The sequence below is a fragment of the Elephantulus edwardii genome, unplaced genomic scaffold (genome assembly GCF_000299155.1).
Source record: "Elephantulus edwardii isolate Elephantulus edwardi_28Jun2011 unplaced genomic scaffold, EleEdw1.0 scaffold00070, whole genome shotgun sequence".
NCBI classification, from domain to species: Eukaryota; Metazoa; Chordata; class Mammalia; order Macroscelidea; family Macroscelididae; genus Elephantulus; species Elephantulus edwardii.
This window is the reverse complement of record NW_006399820.1, coordinates 13,577,273-13,597,055: the sequence shown is the minus strand read 5'-3', so window position 1 is coordinate 13,597,055 and position 19,783 is coordinate 13,577,273. Positions and strand designations below refer to the sequence as shown.

The 19,783-nt window shown below is 37.2% G+C and overlaps 1 protein-coding gene across 1 annotated transcript in view; it reads right to left on the bottom strand.

Annotated features, from left to right (window-relative positions):
- Positions 1-853: 853 nt before the first annotated feature.
- DEK (DEK oncogene) overlaps positions 854-19,783 on the bottom strand; it is a 40,566-nt gene continuing 21,636 nt past the window's right edge. The window contains exons 7-10 of the mRNA XM_006888688.1: positions 8,947-9,082; positions 7,953-8,101; positions 1,395-1,463; positions 854-865 (exon numbers count right to left, since the gene is read on the bottom strand). Coding sequence (XP_006888750.1) covers positions 854-865; positions 1,395-1,463; positions 7,953-8,101; positions 8,947-9,082 — 366 coding nt within the window. The remainder of the gene's footprint in view (positions 866-1,394; positions 1,464-7,952; positions 8,102-8,946; positions 9,083-19,783) is intronic.

The window sequence follows — 19,783 nt, the reverse complement described above, 5'->3', positions numbered from 1 at the left end:
TATATATTTTCACCCTTTCCCTAAGTTTTGCTATGTCGAATTTGGTTTGAAATTAATATAAAATGTACCTATAGACATTTTTGCAGAGTTAGCACTAAAACTACAAATTGATGACACAGTGTCTAGGAAAAGCAGAAAGATCAGATCCTTCAGTGCTTACTGAATACTGCTGACTGCTCTGTCATACCAACCTGGCTGAACACTGACATTTCATTGTTTATAAAGATAGCTACCTATATGTGTTTAAAAATGGATCCGCACAAAAGAAATAAAAAAACTTTATATACAACAAATTTGTTTTTGAAAGTACAAAAATAATATTTGTCACTTCTGTCATGCTGACAAGTGGACATATATACACATGCAGGAGAAAAGGTCAGATGTGTCATCTGACAGCTATAGCCTGTATATTTTTTAATATGATGAACACACTGCCACTGAATGACAGAAGAAATGTGTATTCAAAATATTCCATATACTAAATACTGCAATACTCGCTGCATGTATAGATGCCAGTAATAACAGCCTTCATTCTACTTGATTAAAAGTCGTAAGCAAGCTAATATAAAGCACACTAAAAACCACAATAGTTTTAAGAATCTACAATCTTATATAAAGAAATTAAAAATGTACAAAATACAACTATAAAAGCAAAGAATTACTGCCATGCAAGATTTAAACTAAATGCATAGAAATGCAATTTAAACGGCAAAGTCAGGTTTACATAACACTCCAGATCAAAAGGTCAGTGGTAAATCCTACCAACAAAATGCTTAAGAAGGATTTAGGAAAAGAAATACATTCTCTCTGCTGGTATAAATCAGATCTTCAAATCCATGGGCTGAGTCTTATTTCAAGAAATTAGCTGGAATAAAAGAGAAACAACATTTTCTCATACTGAACACAGTAAAGTCATAAAACTTGGGTTTCCTTTTAAAACTTCTTTATTGCTAAGGACACTTAATGGTGTAACAGCTAAGTGCTTGGCTAGGAAACAAAAAGTGGTGATTCGAAGCCATGTGAGGAAGACTTGGCAAATCTGTTCCTGTAGAGATCATAGCCCAGAAAACCATATGGGGCAGATCTGTCACAGGGAACAGCTAGAATCAATAGAAATCATTACAGTTCTTCCCTCCCTTATGACTGGAACTTGTGCTCAAAACAGTGTGTGAGCCGTTCTGGGCAACACTAGGATATCTGTGATAGTGAACCACATGTTAATCTAAGCTCAGGTTTTGCAACTATATAGGCTTTATTTTTTAAAAAGCAATAAAATAGGAACAAAACCCAAAAAGCACATTCTACCTAAAGGAATTCAAGGGTCAAATGCATTGAAAGCAGACTCCAAAACATAGATTTTGAGTTTCAAAGCTGGAAAAGATATAAGTATTTACCTCTTTAACAGTTGTTTTTATGAAATCTTTCCTTTCAGTTAAATCATAAGCTGGATAATTTTCATATACCTATCATGAAAAGGGGGGAATGAAAAGATTAAAACAAAGCTCAATTTCTCTTTGGATATGAAGAAAAAAAAATTATGCTAAAAATCAGCTGCATATATAGCTAATAATACACTGGTGCACCACAAAGAAATGTATTGCAAATCAGTAGTTTTTAATAATACTGTATGCAGAGCAGAAGATAGAAACTAACACGTAAGCACTCCAACACTGTACAAAGGGGTACTTTTGATGGAATTTCATTGAATACCCATGGATGAAAGAAATATTGCCAAGTCTGTCTTAAAGGTGGCTAAGTTCTTTATATAGGGAACTCTGGTGGCCTAACAGTAAAAAGCCATGCTGCCAATCTAAAAGCACATGGTTTAAATCCACCAGCTGTTCTGTGGGAGAAAGATGGGTGATCTCCCATGAAATTTACTGCCTCCAAAAACCTTCTGGAGGGTCAGCTATCAATCTTTTCTGAGTCAATGGTACTCAACAAGTTTTGGGTTTTAAATAATAATAATAAAAATTAATGAAAAGTTTACAGACTTAGAGTTTCCTGTCATTCACTGTTGCATATTTCTCCCTATCCCCCCCCCCCCAATTTACTCTTCTCCTTGAAAAGAAAAACTCTTTCATTGTTTTGCAATTCCCTCCTCCCAAGTCCACTCCACTATGCAGCCTTCACTCTGGACTTCAGTAATGACAAAAATACCCATTCACATGTCCCTTTTAAACAGTTCTCTCCATCTGTTGCACTGCAGTATACATCATTTCTCCTCTCCTTTTCTGTCTTCCTGCAACCCAATGTCAATCCCGTTTTACAACAGTGGCCCTATGTAATGTCTGTCCTTTTGTGACTGAGAAATTTCACTCAGCATAATGTCCTCCAAGGTCACCCATTTTGCCTATTTCATGAGTTCCTTGTTTTTCCAATGATGCATAGTATTCCATTGTGTGAATATACCAGAGCTTCTCTATCCATTCGTTTGTTGATGGGCACTTGGGTTGTTTCCAGCTCTTTACTATTGCGAACAAAGCTGTAATTAATCTGGATGTGCATATATATGCTTGGGTGGCAGTTATGGTTTCTTTAGGGTAAATTCCCAGTAGTGGAATTGCTGGGTCAAATGGTATTTCTATTTGCAAATTTTTGAGAAAGCGCCATACGGCCTTCCATAGTGGTTGCACCATTTTACACTCCCACCAACAGTGAATAAGGTTTCCAGTTTGTCCCCCAAACTTGCCAGCATTTGATGTTTGCTGTTCTGTTAAATTTTGCTATTCTTACTGGGGTGAGATGGTATCTCATAGTTGTTTTCCAAGTAGTTTTTTATATCGGTTATTTATCAGGTATTTTTTTTAGGGATATCCTTTCTCTTCCTTACACTGTTCAACACTTTACTTAGAATTCTTCAACTCTTGTGTTTCAGTCTTTGCTCCAGTGCTCAATTCTCTACCTTAAAGCTTCAACATTAAAATTCAGATGATCTCTCAAGTCTTTTCTTACCCCTCTAAAAAAACCCTTTAGTCAATTTTCTAAGTTCCATTCTGTCTGTTGGTTGACTTCACAATGACATCTGATGTTTCTATGTGCTCAAGGTCTACTAGAAAAAGCAGCATGCTGACTCACAGCCATCAAGGACCGGTGCACTATTTTTATGTAAAGGTATAGACTAATAAATACATCCACTCCTCAATGGCATAGCTAGGTAGTACCAAAGGCCAGGTCATTATACAAAATGAAAAATGTTCTGCTTTGGTTAACCCTTGCTTCCTGTTTTAAAGATGACCTATTTGTCCAATTTTTTTTCATCTAGAGAATATGATCATAGACAGTAATTTCTAAGGTTTGCTCATTCATCACTGTGGTGATTCCTGTAAACTTCTCTGCTGGGGAGGCCTGGAAGAGACAAAGATAAATAATGTTCCCTTTGAGGGAAGCATTGGCAAGCACTGAGGCAGAAGCTTCATGCCTACTTTGAGATGCCATTAAACTTGTGTTTTTCCCTAACACTCTGCAGTCTCTTTCCTTACCAATGATAATTCTGAGCTACAGGGTTCAGGCCACAAAGAAAGTGAAATCCAGAATAGGTACCAGCTTGTTAGGTGCTGTCTGTATATTCATCTGGAGGCCTCTTACCCTGCTGGAAAAAAGGGATGGGAGGCCCAGCTTCCCAGAGACCCTTGTTAGAGACTGTAGCCACTATGCTTACGATAAGCAGCGTGTATTTTATTACTGTGAGAAATTAAAAATATCAGATAATTGGTAAATGGAGAGTATGTGTATTTTTCTGTAGTTTGGACTATACTTTTTCTGTCTTATGTATTCAGTCACTAGAGAGGAAAAGCAGCCATTACTGTGGCTGTCGAGTTAATTACAATCCACAGTGACCATTTAAGATCAAAAAACAACCCACAGAATTTCCAAAGCTGTAATCTTTATGGAGGCAAATTGCCCTATCTTTCTTTCTCCTGTACATCAATGGGTAGGTCTGAACTGTTGACTTCTGATTAGTAGCAGAGTACTGAACCTACACACCACCAAAATAAAAAAGTCAATCTCATTACCATTGAGTCAGAATCAACTGGTTTCCAAGTCTGTCAATACTCTGGGAGGAAATATCCTATCTTTTCTTTCCACAGCTGTTGGTGGCTTTAATACAGCCAAGGGGAATGAGCAGGACAACTCCCTACAAACCAAGCATCCTTTGAGCGACCACACACTCAAAAAACCGAACTCGCTCTTCTATCACGTCAGTTCTGACTTTGCATCTACAGGACAAAACTGAACTTCTTCAATGTGTCTTCCTTGACTGGCCATCTTTACAGGAGCAGACGGCCACATTTTTCTCCAAAGACTGGATGGTGGGTTCAAACCAAATTGATGGTGAGTTGGCAAATCAATTCTTAACCCACTGCACTACTAGAGCTTCTTAAAGCCACCAAAACCTCTTAAATTAATAGGTGTTACAAAATAATAGGATATGTTACAAAACTCTGTAAAAACAAGTGGTGGGATGAATTTGGCCCTCAGGCAATAATAGTTTATCAATCCTTGCAAATACAGTCAATCATATAGATTATTTTAATTTTCTGCTTTTTCTTTCCTTATAACACTCCAATATGAATTGTTCTACCTACTTGTGGTCTAATTATTGCTGTTGGAAAATATAACCTTGAAAAGACTGATGATCTTTTCCGCTCATGGTTCCTTGCTAGTTTAAGTTAAACTTAGTTCAACTAAGCAATAGCTTAATTGAGCTACATTAACTTAGCTCCACTGGAAGCATAAAAGTTTGGGAGTTTTTAAATACTCAGAGGTATCTTGAAGATAAAGGTCAACCAAGCTACTCTGCGCAAATGATATTTGGAAACCCTAAAGAGCATGTTCTACTATGACATTTGAGGTCACTAGGCTTAACAATCAACTCAATGGCAACTCTGAGGGAAAAAACTCTTCAGTGGGCTCATCTTATCTACATTCTTGGTTTCAGTTCCCAGCAATATTCTAGTCTAAAGTTCTCTCCTAAATGAAAGAATTCTGATTCCCATAAATTTTGCCTCACACAAGTTTTAAGTATTCAACTGGAAAATATGTAGAATGCAACTCACATTTTCTTCACAAAGTATTCCTTCTATTCTGTGCCTGCTATGTCTGATGCCACTGACACCCTCACACTGGTAAGCAACTAGCATTCTTTAGGTTTCCTTGATTTCTAGCTTGGAGTATCCTAACTCTGTAATTTATGATACAAATTATGGTACAAACTGTTACTCTCTTCCTTCTCTAATCCATTCCTCTTGTTGTGTAACCTCGAGTTAGAACCGACTCAAAGCCCCAGGGGGTTTTCAGAGGCTGTTTAATAACATGGTCAGAGACTGTCCATCTTTCTCCCACGGAGCATCTGGTGGATTTGAACCATGTTCTTTTGAGTTGTCAGTGCAACTCATATTACCACAAAGCCACCAGCCTCTTGGATGTTTCTAGAATGATTTATTTTAAAAGTAAAAATCTGATTTTGTTATACTCTATCTTTTAACTAAATGTACTGTGCACCCAAATTTCCCATTAGTTTCAGGAAGAAAACCAAATTGCCAACAAGGGACATATTAAGACATACAAAAACTTTCAGCCACATTTCCTAAGTAAAGACCTCCTTCCAACCCTGGTCTTCTGCCTTATTACAATAATTAGTATTTCTTTACAATTTCTCTGTAAATGTGTCATTGTTACATAAGTGTACGTCACAGATAGATGGTCTGTGATCAGTGGGGAACCCAGAATTTGACAGTTTTAGTCCACCAAGTGGTTCTCTGAAGAACCAGATTTGGCAATCTGCTTCTGCAGAGATTGTAGCCAATCTTACCCTGTGCCAAATGGGTGTGTCCAAAAGAAGTATAAAACTAATCAAGTGTATTATGGAATAGCTGATGCTCTAAGAAATCAGCAAAGGATCTCTCTCTGCTTTAAGAAACCAGCACACACCACAAGATAAATAACCCAACTGAAAAATGGGTACAGGATATGAACAGACACTTCACCAAAGAAGACATTCAGATGGCAAACACACACACGAAGAAATGTTCAAAATCCCTAGCTCTAAGAGAGATGCAAATCAAAACAACTATGAGATATCATCTCACCCCAGTTAGCAAAATTTAACACGGCAGCAAACATCAAATGCTGGCAAGGTTGTGGAGAAAGTGGAACCCTTATTCATTGCTGGTGGGAGTGTAAAATGGTGCAATCACTATGGAAGGCTGAATGGCACTTTCTCAAAAAGCTGCAAATAGAAATATCATTTGACCCAGTAATTCCACTGCTAGGAATATACCCTAGAGAAACCATAACTGCCATCCAAGCAGATACATGCACACCCATGTTCATCGCAGCTTTGTTCACAATAGCAAAGAGTTGGAAACAACCTAAGTGCCCATCAATAAACGAATGGATAGAGGTCTGGTATATTCATACAATGGAATACTATGCTGTAGTAAAAAACAATGAACTCATGAAATATTATTCAAAATGGATGATCCTGGAGGACATTATGCTGAGAAATATCTGTCACAAAGGGACAGATACTGTATAGTGCCACTGTTGTAAAATGAGACTAACATTGAGTTTGGGGGGAGACTGAGAAAGATGGGATAAATAATGTATACTGCATTGAAACAGATGAGGGAGAGAACTGTTTAAAAGAGATATATGATTACGTATTATTGTCATGACAGGAGTCCAGAACGAAGGCTGAAAGTGGAGTGGACTCTGGGGGTAGAGACTGTATAAAAATGAAAGAATTTTTCTTTTGCTTATTAAAGAGAAGAGTGAATTGGGAAGGAGGGTGGGCAGGGAGAAAAATGCAATAATGAATGAAGAGAAATCCAAAGTCTCTATAAATGTTAAGTTAAAAAAAAAAAAAGAAAAGAGGGGGGGGAAAAAAAAACCCCAAAAAACCCCACCCCAAAACAAACAAACAGCACAGAAACTCTTTCAAGTTGATTTTTCATATTTCTCCAAACTTTTCAATCACAAGTGGATCTTTTTTGTTTTGTGGTGGTGCAGCACCATTTGTACTCCTCAACTATAGCACTTGCACACTGTGTTTTAATACCAACATACAGCATCAGTCTTCTTTAACATACTATACTCTATGACCCTAAGGCAAAGTAATGGTTCTATCTGGCTCTTAACCTTTTGCCCAGTGCCTGATACAGAGTGGAAGCTCAAAAAAAAGAATGCACAAAAGGTACACCAGACTCAAATACAGCAAGAGTTATGAGGATGCCACAGGAGCAGGCAGTAGTCCATTCTGTTACAATGAGTTGAAACCAGCTTAAGGGTACTTAATAATCATTGTCAGAGGAAAACAAAAACAAAACAAAACAATCCCACCAAATCCACAAAAAACTTGCCTTGGTTTATGTTTCTGTTTACTATAAGAAAGTAACGTGAAGAAAAAACCTAGTTTTCTTTAAATAGGGAATCTCTATGAAATAATATAAACGATTAAAACATTTCCTGAAAAGTTTCAACCTGCACAGATGTATGCATTAAAAATCTATCTACGGTGTCTCATTTACCGTATCATCTGAGTATAAGGCAGTCCAAAACGGTTTTAAACACGTTGCGGCACACTTTTAATTGACAACCGTGCTTAGAAACACATTTTTTTTCTCTTCGATGTATTACCATCATTTGCTGCAATGTGTTAAACTAACACAATCCAATGATGCAGCAATAAAAGAAAACAAACTTTCTTTGTGGTTAGAATTGTAACATTTAAATTTTTAAAACTGTATTCATTCAAATGTTAATCATGAGAAATTCTCATAGCTCTGATATTATTTAATGTGGTATCCCCAAGCACCTCTAACACTGCATGCAGTACAAATTCAGTATTTGTTCACTCAGTGAATATACACAACATATAGCTTTGAAATAACTAAAAGTGAGGACATGTTTCAAATAAAAGAAAATGTTCTAAGCTTATGTTCAATTACCTCTTTGCAAATCTGTTTCATTGTGACTTCCTCCAGGTTAGCATTTGCCAATAATTTTTTAACTGTTTCCTTTAACTCTTCGTCTGTGGGAGGCTTCTTCAATTTTTTAATTAGAGGTTCATCATCTGAACTATCTTCTGATTCACTTTCTGAAAGTATTTTATCATATGTTAGCAAAAATTTTTGTTACATATGAAGTAATTCAAAACAGGTTAGTAATAATTCCAGGCAGGCTTTTCTTAATTTTATTCTCAGTGACTATAAATCACAAGATAAGCTACCTAAGAAACACGCACTTAAATTTTTCTTCCCCCCAGCCCCCACTTTCCATTGACACTGTTTTATAAAATTAAACACCACTGACCTATGCCCACCATTACTCTGTCTTTTCAGGTCCTCGCCGAATCTTTCCCATTTCCTTTATATCCTCCCCTCCATTCATCAAATTGCGTGACCCTGTGATTTCCCCTCTACTCACCCTTACCCCCTGATCCCATATACGGTTTAGTAGTTATCCTGTTTTTATAATGGTCTTATGCAGTATTTTTCCATATGAAACTTGAGTTAGTTCACTCAGCACAATTTCTACTCTACGTTGCTCGAGTGCTGCATAGTATTCCATTGTGTGAATATACCACTATCTTTTCAATCCTTCAACTGTGAATGGACATTTGGGCTCTTCCCATGTTCTTGCGATGTGAATAAAGCAGCTATGAATGCTGGTGTACAAATCAATGTTTCAGTTCTAAATTCCATGACGTATATTCCTAGCAGTGGACTGAATGGATCATATGGAGTTTCTATGTTCAGCTTTTTGAGAAAATGTCAAATGGCCTTCCAGAGTGGTTGAACCATTTTACCATCCCAGCACTGATACTTTTATAATTCTGAAAAATTACAAACTATTAAAATTCCATATATACTTAAAGCCTATGACAAAATATATGTAAGTTGTAACTGTTGAAGTGCTGATAATACGTCATTTCTAACATACCTTTCTTGGAACTGTTTTGATTCTTCTTGGTGGTGCTGCTATCTGCCTTCTTAACATTAGCACTTTTTGCAGATTTTTTACTTTTAGAAGCAGCTTTAGGCTTAGGCTTTTCTTTCTTAGGTGTCTTTTTTGGTGGCTGTTTGAAAGAAAAGAAAAGTGCAGATATAGGTGAGATGCACTGTGACCACTCTACTCCTATAATCAGAAGAGTAGTGAAAATTAAGGTATTAATATCCATGATTAAGTTGTAATCAACTATGAATTTTGAAACATGACAAAACCAATTTTTTCCAACACAAGGCTATGAATAAAAGGAATTATTAGAAGTTTAGCAGTTGGCTATGTCTTTACTGTATTCAGAATTTATGTTATACCTTACTTAATGTTGGAAAAATCCTTCTAATAGTATCCTTAAGGACCCCTGGTTGCACAGTGGTTAAGCACTGAACTGTTAACCAAAAGGTTGGTGATTTAAACCTATCAGCAGCTGTTCTGTGGGAGGAAAACGTAGCCTTGGAAACTCTTTGGGTTCTTCTCTCCCTGTACGTGGCTGAATCAAGCCTGACTCAATGACAAGTTTTGATTCTTTTGTTTTTTTGTGTCTCAACTGCAATATTAACTTCTATGAGGATAGAGCTCCCTGCTCTCTTTTATTAACATATACATCCCCAACCCCTAAAGCAGGGAGATCTAGTGGTAAGAAACTGCACTGCAATCCGAAAAGGCATGTGGTTTGAATCCACCAATTGCTCTGCAGTATAAGGATGAGCTATCTCCTCTACTATGATTCACTGCCTTTGAAAACCTGCCAGAGGGTCAGCTATGGGTCAGTTCAGACTCCACGGTACCCAACAACCACTTCTGAAAAAGAACGAAGTACAAAATTTGTTCAACATTTATGTTTGCATAAATAAGGGAACCATGTTCAGAGAGGTTCATTCATCCAAGTTCAAAAAAAGAGTCAAGAATCAAAGACAGATCTGCATGACTCCAGTACTAGTCCTTAAAGGACTTAAGTTAGAACTGATTAAAGCAAAACACAAGCATCTGGGTAGATTAAATTTACAAAATTAGGCTGTAGTCAACTGTATTTCACTGTTAAAAAATTGATTCACTGTTTAAAAAGTGCATTGCACAATCTCTTCCAAATGTTACATGGGCTCAAAGTAGGAGATTCGTTTCTGTGTTTGTCTTCTTTCTTGCTGTACCATCACTGAACAGCTGTAGGTAAGCTCAGTTATCACCCTGAACTATTTATTCCAATAATATACTGTGTCATCTACCTAGCTCAACAGCTACTAAGAATGGATTTATGAGATGTCAAGGACTGGCATGCTTCTAAAAGTGAAATGCATGATCTTTCTTAAGGTATTTTTCTGTCTGGAGATCAGTTTTACTTATTTGTTAATTCTCAGAAATGGTTCAGATATGGGGACTGTGCAGACACCAGTGTTCCGTCAGTTTTCTATGACTACCTTAAACAAAATATTAAGTTTATTATGTGTCCACTTAGATCATGAAGACTTCTAGGTTCTGAAATGAAATAATAAAAATTTCTAAATTCAGTTGATGTATGTTGTTGATAGCCACTGAGTCGAGCACAACTCATAGAGACTCTATTCTGTTGACGTATACACAGAATAAAATCATCAGTATCATCATTCCTCCAAGCAAACAATTAAGTTCTTAGCTACCTGCATAAAGAGTAGAGGTTTGAATCCAGTCAGAGGCTGAATCAATGGAATAGCTGTGAATTTGGTTTTGGCTTAGAGGTCACTTGGAAGCTACTACTGAAAAACAACAATCACAACACCCATGGCAGCTAGTTTGATTATCTCTCCAGTCAAAGGTTAAATAATATCTAGGCCTGTAACTTATTCAAATATTTCACAAGAAATCAGGCAAGAGATACCAATGTTATTATTATTCAAGACCCATACAAATTAGAGAACTAGAATTAAATTACTAAATACTTCTAGAGTTTTCTAAGGCTCTTTCTAAAGGTATAATTTTGTGATTAAAAGTTTAGAAAACACACACAGTATGACATCATTTAGTAACCTGCACACTGACAGTAGCACAAAAACAAGCACTGATAAAATAAAGGCTAATCAAGCTACTGCAATAAGATTTTACTTCTGATGAAAGAGATAAAATGTTATTTGAGTATATTTATAGACACACTGGAAGGAGACTGTTCTGACCCACCAACCAGTCCTTGGAACAAACATGGCCAGTTTCCTCACATTAACATTTATGCCTTGAAAACTGACAAAGGGCAGATCTGCACCAGAACTGACTGTATGACTGTGGGCTTGGTATTGCTTGATATGGAGTACATGAAAGTACTTTTAATGGTGGCTGGTATATGTTGTTACTAGATTCATTCCTAGATAGCCTTTGAAGATCTTTCCAAACGCTAAGATTACAATTCACTAGAATGAGTATGCAGATTAAGACAAACATGCTTTCTACCAAGTTAGTCTCTTCTTTTTTAACATCATTGTATGGTATTTAACCTGCACAGCCTAAAAATTTAGAGGAATCAAAAGTAAATACTGTAGGATTTGCAAGCCACCTATAGCCTTGGCATAACATCTTTCTTTAAAAATATTTAAAAAAGGAAAATCATGCTTAGCTTACACTCTTAAACAACAAAAGAAAAGCAGGCTGCAGACTGAATGTGGGCTGCCTTCTAGTCATAGATAATAAGTTATTATAGGTGAAGAACAGAAACTGGGTAGAGCAATTGATAATGCCACAGGTTATTTTCATAGCTTTTATATTTTTACAAGCAGATGGATTTATACTCAAATCAACTTTACAAATACTATTGCTTAGTAAGGACCTGTGCTGTCAACCCAAAGACATATAGTTCAAACACATCAGCAGCTCCATGAAAGAAAGATGGGCAGCCTTCTCTTGTGCAATTTGTAGTTGTTGTTATGTGCCGTCGAGTCACTTGCGACTCATAGCGACCCTATATACAACAGCCCTAAACTCTGCTCTATCCTGTGCCAATCGCACTCTCGGACACACCCACCCCGTTTACCCCAGTCACGGAATCAATCCACCTCATAGAGGGCCTTCCCCTCCTGCGCTGTCCCTCCACCCTACCAAGCATGATGTCCCTCTCCAAAGACCGGTCTGTCCTCACAACATGTCCAAAGTATGTTAGATGGAGCCTCAGAATCCTTGCCTCCAAGGAGCCACCCGGTTTAACCCTTTCCAGGATGAATCTGTTTTCCTAGCAGTCCATGGTACCCTCAATACTCTTCTCCAGCACCACAGCTCAAAGGCATCAATTCTTCCTCTATCCTCCTTAGTCACTGTCCAACTCTGATGCATGTTTTGCTATCACTTGTGCAATTTACAACCTCCAAAAACCCACTGGAGGATCAGCTTTGAGTCAATTACGGCCTGAAATCACACAACATTGCTTACTATAAAAATTTTTACCTATGCAAGCACATTGGAGTGCATTCGGGGCGGGCCCAGGGGGGTGGGGGGATTGTATACCAATGAAGAAGTTTATCTTTTGCTTTTTGAAGAGAGGAGCGAACTGGGGTGGGGGGGTGTTTAGAGAAAAAAGTGCAACAATGAATGAATGGAAATCCCAAATCTCTGTAAATGTTCATTAAAATTTTAAGAAAAAATTGTTTTACCTATATCAGTTGTTTTAAGGCAAAAAGACTAAAGACAGAAATAGATGAACTAGAAGCTCTGGAAAGAAATTAAGATGGAGCCACTGGCTGTACTAAGAATTCACTCAACTAATAGAGGTTAGGTATCACCCAAAGGGACTTTACAAGGACTGGCGAGTTCTGAAAGATCAGAGCCTTAATAACCAACCCCATGTTCCACTCTGCACTCATGAACAGGAGTCACAAGCAATTAAATCACAACTAGCAAGAGAAAATATATATTTTAAAAAGATGACTAAAGATGTATCTACTTCCTTCATACTATCAAGAGTACATAAAATGTACAGGCCTAAGGTGATAGTGACTTAGTGACTCCAGGATGAATATATTCCTTACAATCAGACAAGTTTAACAAAATTGCATCTTCTATCAGAAGGCAGAAGAGACAGCAAGGATGAACAGAAATGGTAAACACTGGAAGGATGACAATATGAAAATATATAATAGAAAGTAGATTTTCAATCATTTCTTATATTAACGTGGCTGTTAGGTGTAATTAAGTTGACCACACCACAGTGATCCTATGAACAACAGACTGGTGCCCTGGTGCACCATCCTCGTCAGAATCTTCACCATGTGCAGGCCCACTGATGTAGTCACTGTACATCATCTCATTGATGGTCTTCTGTTTTGTTCACTCTCTATTTACTGAAAGCACTGGCCCTTCCTGACATGACAAGTATGTAGGAAGTTGTTTCACTATCCATGCTGTTAAGGAGTATGCTGGTAATTATTTCTCTAAGACAGATTTATTTGTCCTTTTGGAAACCAATGATCTAGTCAGGTACCAAGAAATGCTTTCTAAAGGATCATCACTTCCTCCCCAGGAAACTATGAGTATTCATTTTTCCTTCCATTTTCTAAAGGATCATCAATCACTTCCTCCCCAGGAAACTATGAGTATTCATTTTTCCTTCCATTCTGGAGAAAGCTTGGGTATCATTTGAACAAGTGAAAAATTATAAACCTCTTCCCAAAAGTTGTAAGTCTCATGACTTCGCTACAGTCCGACTTCACCCTATCTAAACTATAGGCTCATCCTTCAATAAAAACTCTACTGGGCACACAACTCTAATTAAAAACTTGTACGTTTGTCAAAGGCATTCCAAACTTTCCTGTTTCTCATCTTTATTTCCATGTCTCACTTTTTCATTTTCAAGGTCCACTTGTATAGGTGTTGCTTCTTCCACATTCCCTCAATGCCTTCATCAGCAGATAAGGAAAAATTTTCTTTTGAAATCCTTAATACTCAGTATCATTTAAGTGGCATGTTGAGTAGAAAATGTTTTATCATTCTGAAGACTCAAACTAAGTAATCAAAAGTGATTACATTAGAAATCAGTATTAGCCCTTAATATAAGTCTCTTTTTAAACAATATCAAAACTTCAGTAAGTATAGTAAAAATATTATATGACATCATGAAGGCAAAATATTAAGAAATATTTGGAATATTAATGAGTCTTTTAATAAGAACTCGGGGGGAAAATTAGGTTAAAAAGTTAAAAACTAGTAATCAGCCAAGAATAAAGAAAAATCGAGTTATCAAACTGTCACAGGGAAGACTGTTGTTTGCTGTTTTTGCAGTTCATTCCAAATAATTCATTCAGAATTATAAAATATTCTATGTATTTTTAATGTTTAAGGAGAAAAGATAAAAAGTGATAACTGCGATAACATCAGATAGCACTATTAAATGCACTGTAATCTTAAGTGTATTTTTAAACTTTTTTAGTTAAAAAAAAAACCCCTTTTTTAAAACTTATTATTTGTGTGTGCGTGTGTGTACCGTGGAATCAGATCAGACTAGTACAGGAGGAGACTGCCCCTCCTTCTCCAGCAGAGATTCCGGTGGATTTGAACTGGGTGCCTTTGGGATTGCAGTGCACCTTTTTGCCACTAGGCCACCAGAGCTCCAAAAAGTTTAAAAAAAATTTAGGAGGGGCTTCTAAGTCTCTGACAACCAAGAAGGTACAGCTCAGAGGACTGAGTCATGTACTCCTTTGAAGGAAGGCAGAGGAAAAACTCTAGGGAGAGTAAGGCTCACCTATCTTTTATAGGCAGCAGGGCTCTTGAAGGAGGGTCTCCGAAGAAGACGCCTGTCAGAGCCAGAATTTTGTCCTCTCAGCAGAAAGGTTGTACTGGGTGAACAGATGAACAAAATAAAAATTAGCTTAAACTGCATCATTCTTTAAGCAACTTGGCTGAAAAAAGTTAGGGAGTGCCAAGAGTAAAGAATGTGCCAGCTTCATCGTATTTCAAAGAAGACAAAGAAAGCATATTTGAGTCTAAATGGAGGAGTTATGGTGATTATTCAATTTTGCCTTCCAACAAAAGGTTTAAAGGATTTTACAAGGTTTCATTATTCCCCCAGTCAGATTATGGGATAGAAAAAAGGTCGTAGCTTCTTAAAATATAATTAAAAAACAGAAAATATTTAATTTCACTTTTTCGCTATCACAAAAAAAAACACAACAACCTTAAAATGTCCACAAAGTACATAGCTTGTCCAATATGGTTATCCTCAGGTCACTCCCCCCAGGCTCTATCCAGGTGGCATATGGGAGTTTAGGGCTCTGCCTGGTGATGTATAGTTCCTTTCCACAATACTGGAGATAAAGTTGGGAGATATGCACTTGTTTATTCCTACAGCTTCTCAGAGTCCTGTAGGCAATGACTGAGGAGACAAACCATGCAGGAAAAAGCTTTTTTGGGGGTAAAGAAAGTGCATAGCTTGCTCAAGCTATAAACAGTGGTCTACCCTACTCAGCAAAGACCACAGCTCCCTCCACATTCCACAGTGTTTGCCTTCTACCTACAGGAGGAAAGCGAACAACTGGATCTCGTTGCTTTCTCTGAAGCTTAAATATAGTCAAGGAATGAAGTTCTGGCCAATGCAATGCAGAAAAAGATCACTAGTAAAGAGATCCCTTTTGGGGATGAAAAAGCAAATAACATCAGTAGAATGCCTTCTGGTTTCTCCTCTTAGAACAAGGATACAATGTCTACAGATAAGCAATCACCTTGTGATCATGAGGCTAAAACCACCTCAGGATGAGAAAAGGAGCCCAAATCCTGATTTTATTTCTTGATGCTGTAATGACCCAGAACTGCCTGTAGACGTCTTAGCATGAAAGAATAAACTGCTTGAGACATGAGTAATGTTTTACGCAATTTACAGGTGAAAATATTCCTAGTACATGCAACTATTCAGATTAATTTTAAATCTCATAAAGTGAAAGTTGTTTGTTTTGTAATGTTCTAGAAAATGCATGCACTATAAACAACAAAAATAAAAACAGAAGCATTAAAAGAAAAGCAGAAGTATGCTTTAAAGAATCCAGAAAACTAGCAGAATTATCTTTTCTAACGTGGAGGCATGTTCCTTTTCTTCTTTTGTATGCTCTAACTTTTCTTGAGTTTCAGCAAGCAGGGTTGTGTCATCTGCATATCACAGATTGTTGATAGATCTTCCACCAATCTTGACCCCACATTTCTCCTCATAGAGCCCAGCCTCTCGGATAATCTGTTCTGCATACAGGTTGAAAAGGTACGGAGACAGGACACATCCCTGGTGAACGCCCTTCTCAATTTTGAACCATGCAGTGTTTCCTTGCTCTGTTCTGACAACTGCCTCTTGTACATAGGGTTTTCGCTTGCTGCCAATATGGATTGAGGCTCAATGTCAAGAAGACAAAGATTCTCACCACTGGGCCAACTGGCAGCATCAGGATACATGCATGGTGAAGAGATTGAGATTGTTCACAACTTTAGTTTGCTTGGCTCCACAGTCAACACTCTTGGCACCAGTAACCAGGAAATGTAAAGACATATTGCCATGGGAAAGTCTGCTGTTAGGGACATCTCCAAAGTACTGAAGAGCAATGGTGTCTCTCCGGAGACTAAGGTGCGTCTGATACAGGCCATGGTCTTTGCAATCACTTGTTATGCATCAGAGTGTTGGACAATGACTGAGAAGGACAGAAGGAAAATTGATGCCTCTGAGCTTTGGTGTTGGAGAAGAGTATTGAGGGTACCATGGACTGCTAGGAAAACAAACAGATTCATCCTGGGAAGGGTAAACCAGGTGGCTCCTTGGAGGAAGGGATTCTGAGGCTCCGTCTAACATACTTTGGACATATTGTAAGCAAGGACCAGTCCTTGGAGAGGGACATCATGCTTGGTAGGGTGGAGGGACAACACAGGAGAGGAAGGCCCTTTATGAGGTGGATTGATTCAGTGACTGAGGTAATCAGGATGGGTGTATCAGAGACGATGATTGGGACAGGACAGAGCAGAGTTTAGGGTTGTTGTACATAGGGTCGCTATGAGTCGCAAGCGACTCGACGGCACATATCAACAACAACAACAAGAACAAACTTTTCTAGTACATTCTCTGTGTGGAATATATAACGCTTGTGAATAGTATACCAGAGTAGGGCTTAATCTTAAAAGTCCATTTTAACAATATTCCCATAAAGGTGGGCTATTAGTATGGAAAATTAGTGATTCTTAGAATCAGCACAATTCCCAATGACTTCATGCTGAAGACCTTCATCAACTATTTTCCCAATTACTCTCCTCTTACTGCTCCAGTAAATATCCAAGAAGTTCAGAACGGCTATATTAGAAAAGGATAACCTGCTTCACACTTTGAAAGTAGAATTTAATCAATTTCAAGGAAAATTGGATTCAGAAAGTACACCAACCTCCATTTTATCACAGAACTGAAGCTACAAGTCTAAAATATTTTAATAATTATCTGTTAACATGTTAAATATAAACTTAGTGCTTTATACAAATTTTAAAATTCAACATGTTAAAGATAAATTTACCTCTAAATTAAGAATTCTCCTTTTGCACACAGATTAAAATTAAGTACAAAATCAAGCAGGTGAATAAAAAAAAATACTGCACCTCATCCATACATAAGTATGGACATCTATAAATGCAATTAGATTTTAGCTTAAGAATTCTAACGCCAACATTAACACAGAGAAATTACTTAACCCAACGCCTTAATTTATAGGGGAAATAGTAAGCAGTAAAATGAATCTATAAAACTTAAAACTATTTACATCAAAAATTTTAAACAGTCTTTACTTGCAAAAGAAAATTTCCAAAGTAAACAGAATAATTTTCTTTCAAAAATATATTCTCACACATACACATACACACACACACACACACACACACACAACACTCATCGAAGTTTTCTGGTCATCTCCTAACTCGTATTTATGGTCTCAAAGCAATGTCCAAAAATATCTCCAACTCTATAAAGTCGCTAATAAGATTCGTACATCATTTGAGTTTTCAAAAATGAAGAACAAAAAACCACAATGTTGACAAAGAAAAATCCCACAACCCTTACCTTTCAAAGGCAATCATAAAAACTGAATCAGCAATAAAAGGTTATGGAGACGGAAAGCCCTAACTAAACATGAAAGAGTCTTCAGAGTCATGAATAATAGTCAAGCTTGCTGGAGAGGTATTTATCAAGGGTAAAAAGGAACAATTTTAGCCCAGACTTCACTGGAAGTATATTTTATGAAGTCTTTCAATATCTACTCAGACAAATCAGAGAATAATAAAGCTTTTACATGGTCTGATTTTATGTATCTACTGTCTGTAGGGAGCTCTTGCGATCTAGTCCATAGGCAGTTGTGCTGCTAACCCAAAGCCACACCTCTCTCAGGCACTGCAAATCCACCAGAGGCACCAAGGGAAGATGGGCAATCTCCTCCCCTTTGATTTACAACCTCAGAAACTCAAGAGAGCATGAGCTATGGGTCAGTTTGAACTGACAACTCTGAGTTTTTAAGTCTGTTAAAACTTTATGTTAACCTCAACCGTAGATTTTCATCGTTTGAAATGGTTTTTTTTCCCAACAGGCCCTAATTGTAGAAACCAAAGGTTTAATTTATGGACTACAGAGCTCCGGTAAGCTAAGTGGTAAGGACATTCACTGTCAAACCAATGGCACGCAATTCTATTCCACCAGCTAGCTGCTCTATAGGACAAAGACAGACTGGGGAATCAGCTAAGAGTTGGTTCCAACTTGACAATACCTAATAGTTCCACTTGTGATTAGTATTCAGGAATCAATGGAGTTGTAAATTAATTAGGTGTCATCTACATAGAGAATTCAACTAACTTACAATGAATCAATAATATGAATAGAAGTAAGTGTAAAATGCTTTCTATACTGTATCTTTGTAATAAGATTTAAATAACAATAAGACCAAATTAGCATTGGTCATTCAATACAACCATATAAGGCTGAATTATTCTTATTTTATCAATGGGAAACTGAAGTACAGAACATTTTCCCAATTTGCCAAAATCAGGGAGTTATAATGCAAAGCATCAGATATGAACCCAGGCCAGTTCCAAATCTCACACGCATAAGGACTCCATAAATCCATCAATGTTTGTATTTTATGATTAACTTTTCATTAAAAATTTTAAACTTTTCCTTTAAAAAATATAGAAAGTATAATGAATGGCACAGAGTAGACAAAAATTTGTTAAATGAGGAATTCTTAAATTTCTGTAAAGCTGCCCTTATTATGCATATACACATAAACGTATTTTCCTCCAAGATGTCCTTCCATTAAAAAACGTGTGCTTGGGATAACCCATCTTCCTTCACACCAAAAAGATATTAAAATATTTATGAAGCATCTGCTCGACCTGTTCATCTTTTAAATGTAACTATTTCACATTTTTGCTTTTAAAAAATTGTTTAAAATTTGACATAAAGACAAATTTGTATATTCAACACGTTAAGGTAAATTATACGTTAACTACACACATATCTGAAATCAGAGTTCCAATGTACCTTTATGCCTATATTCAGTAGGTCTCAACTGGACATGATTTTTTGCTCCACAGGCTTCTAGCAAGGTATGAAGAGATCTGTGGTTGTTATAATGCAGGAGGGTTAGGGAATCCTGCTGAGCTGTGGTGGCTCAGTCTTAAACTGCACTACCACCTCAAAGGCCCATGGTATGAATCCACTAGCTGCTCTGTAGAAGAAACATAGGCAATCTCTTCCTGTGGGATTTATAGCCTCTGAAAACCTTATGTTGTTGTTGTGTCGTCGAGTCGCTTGCGACTCATAGCGACCCTA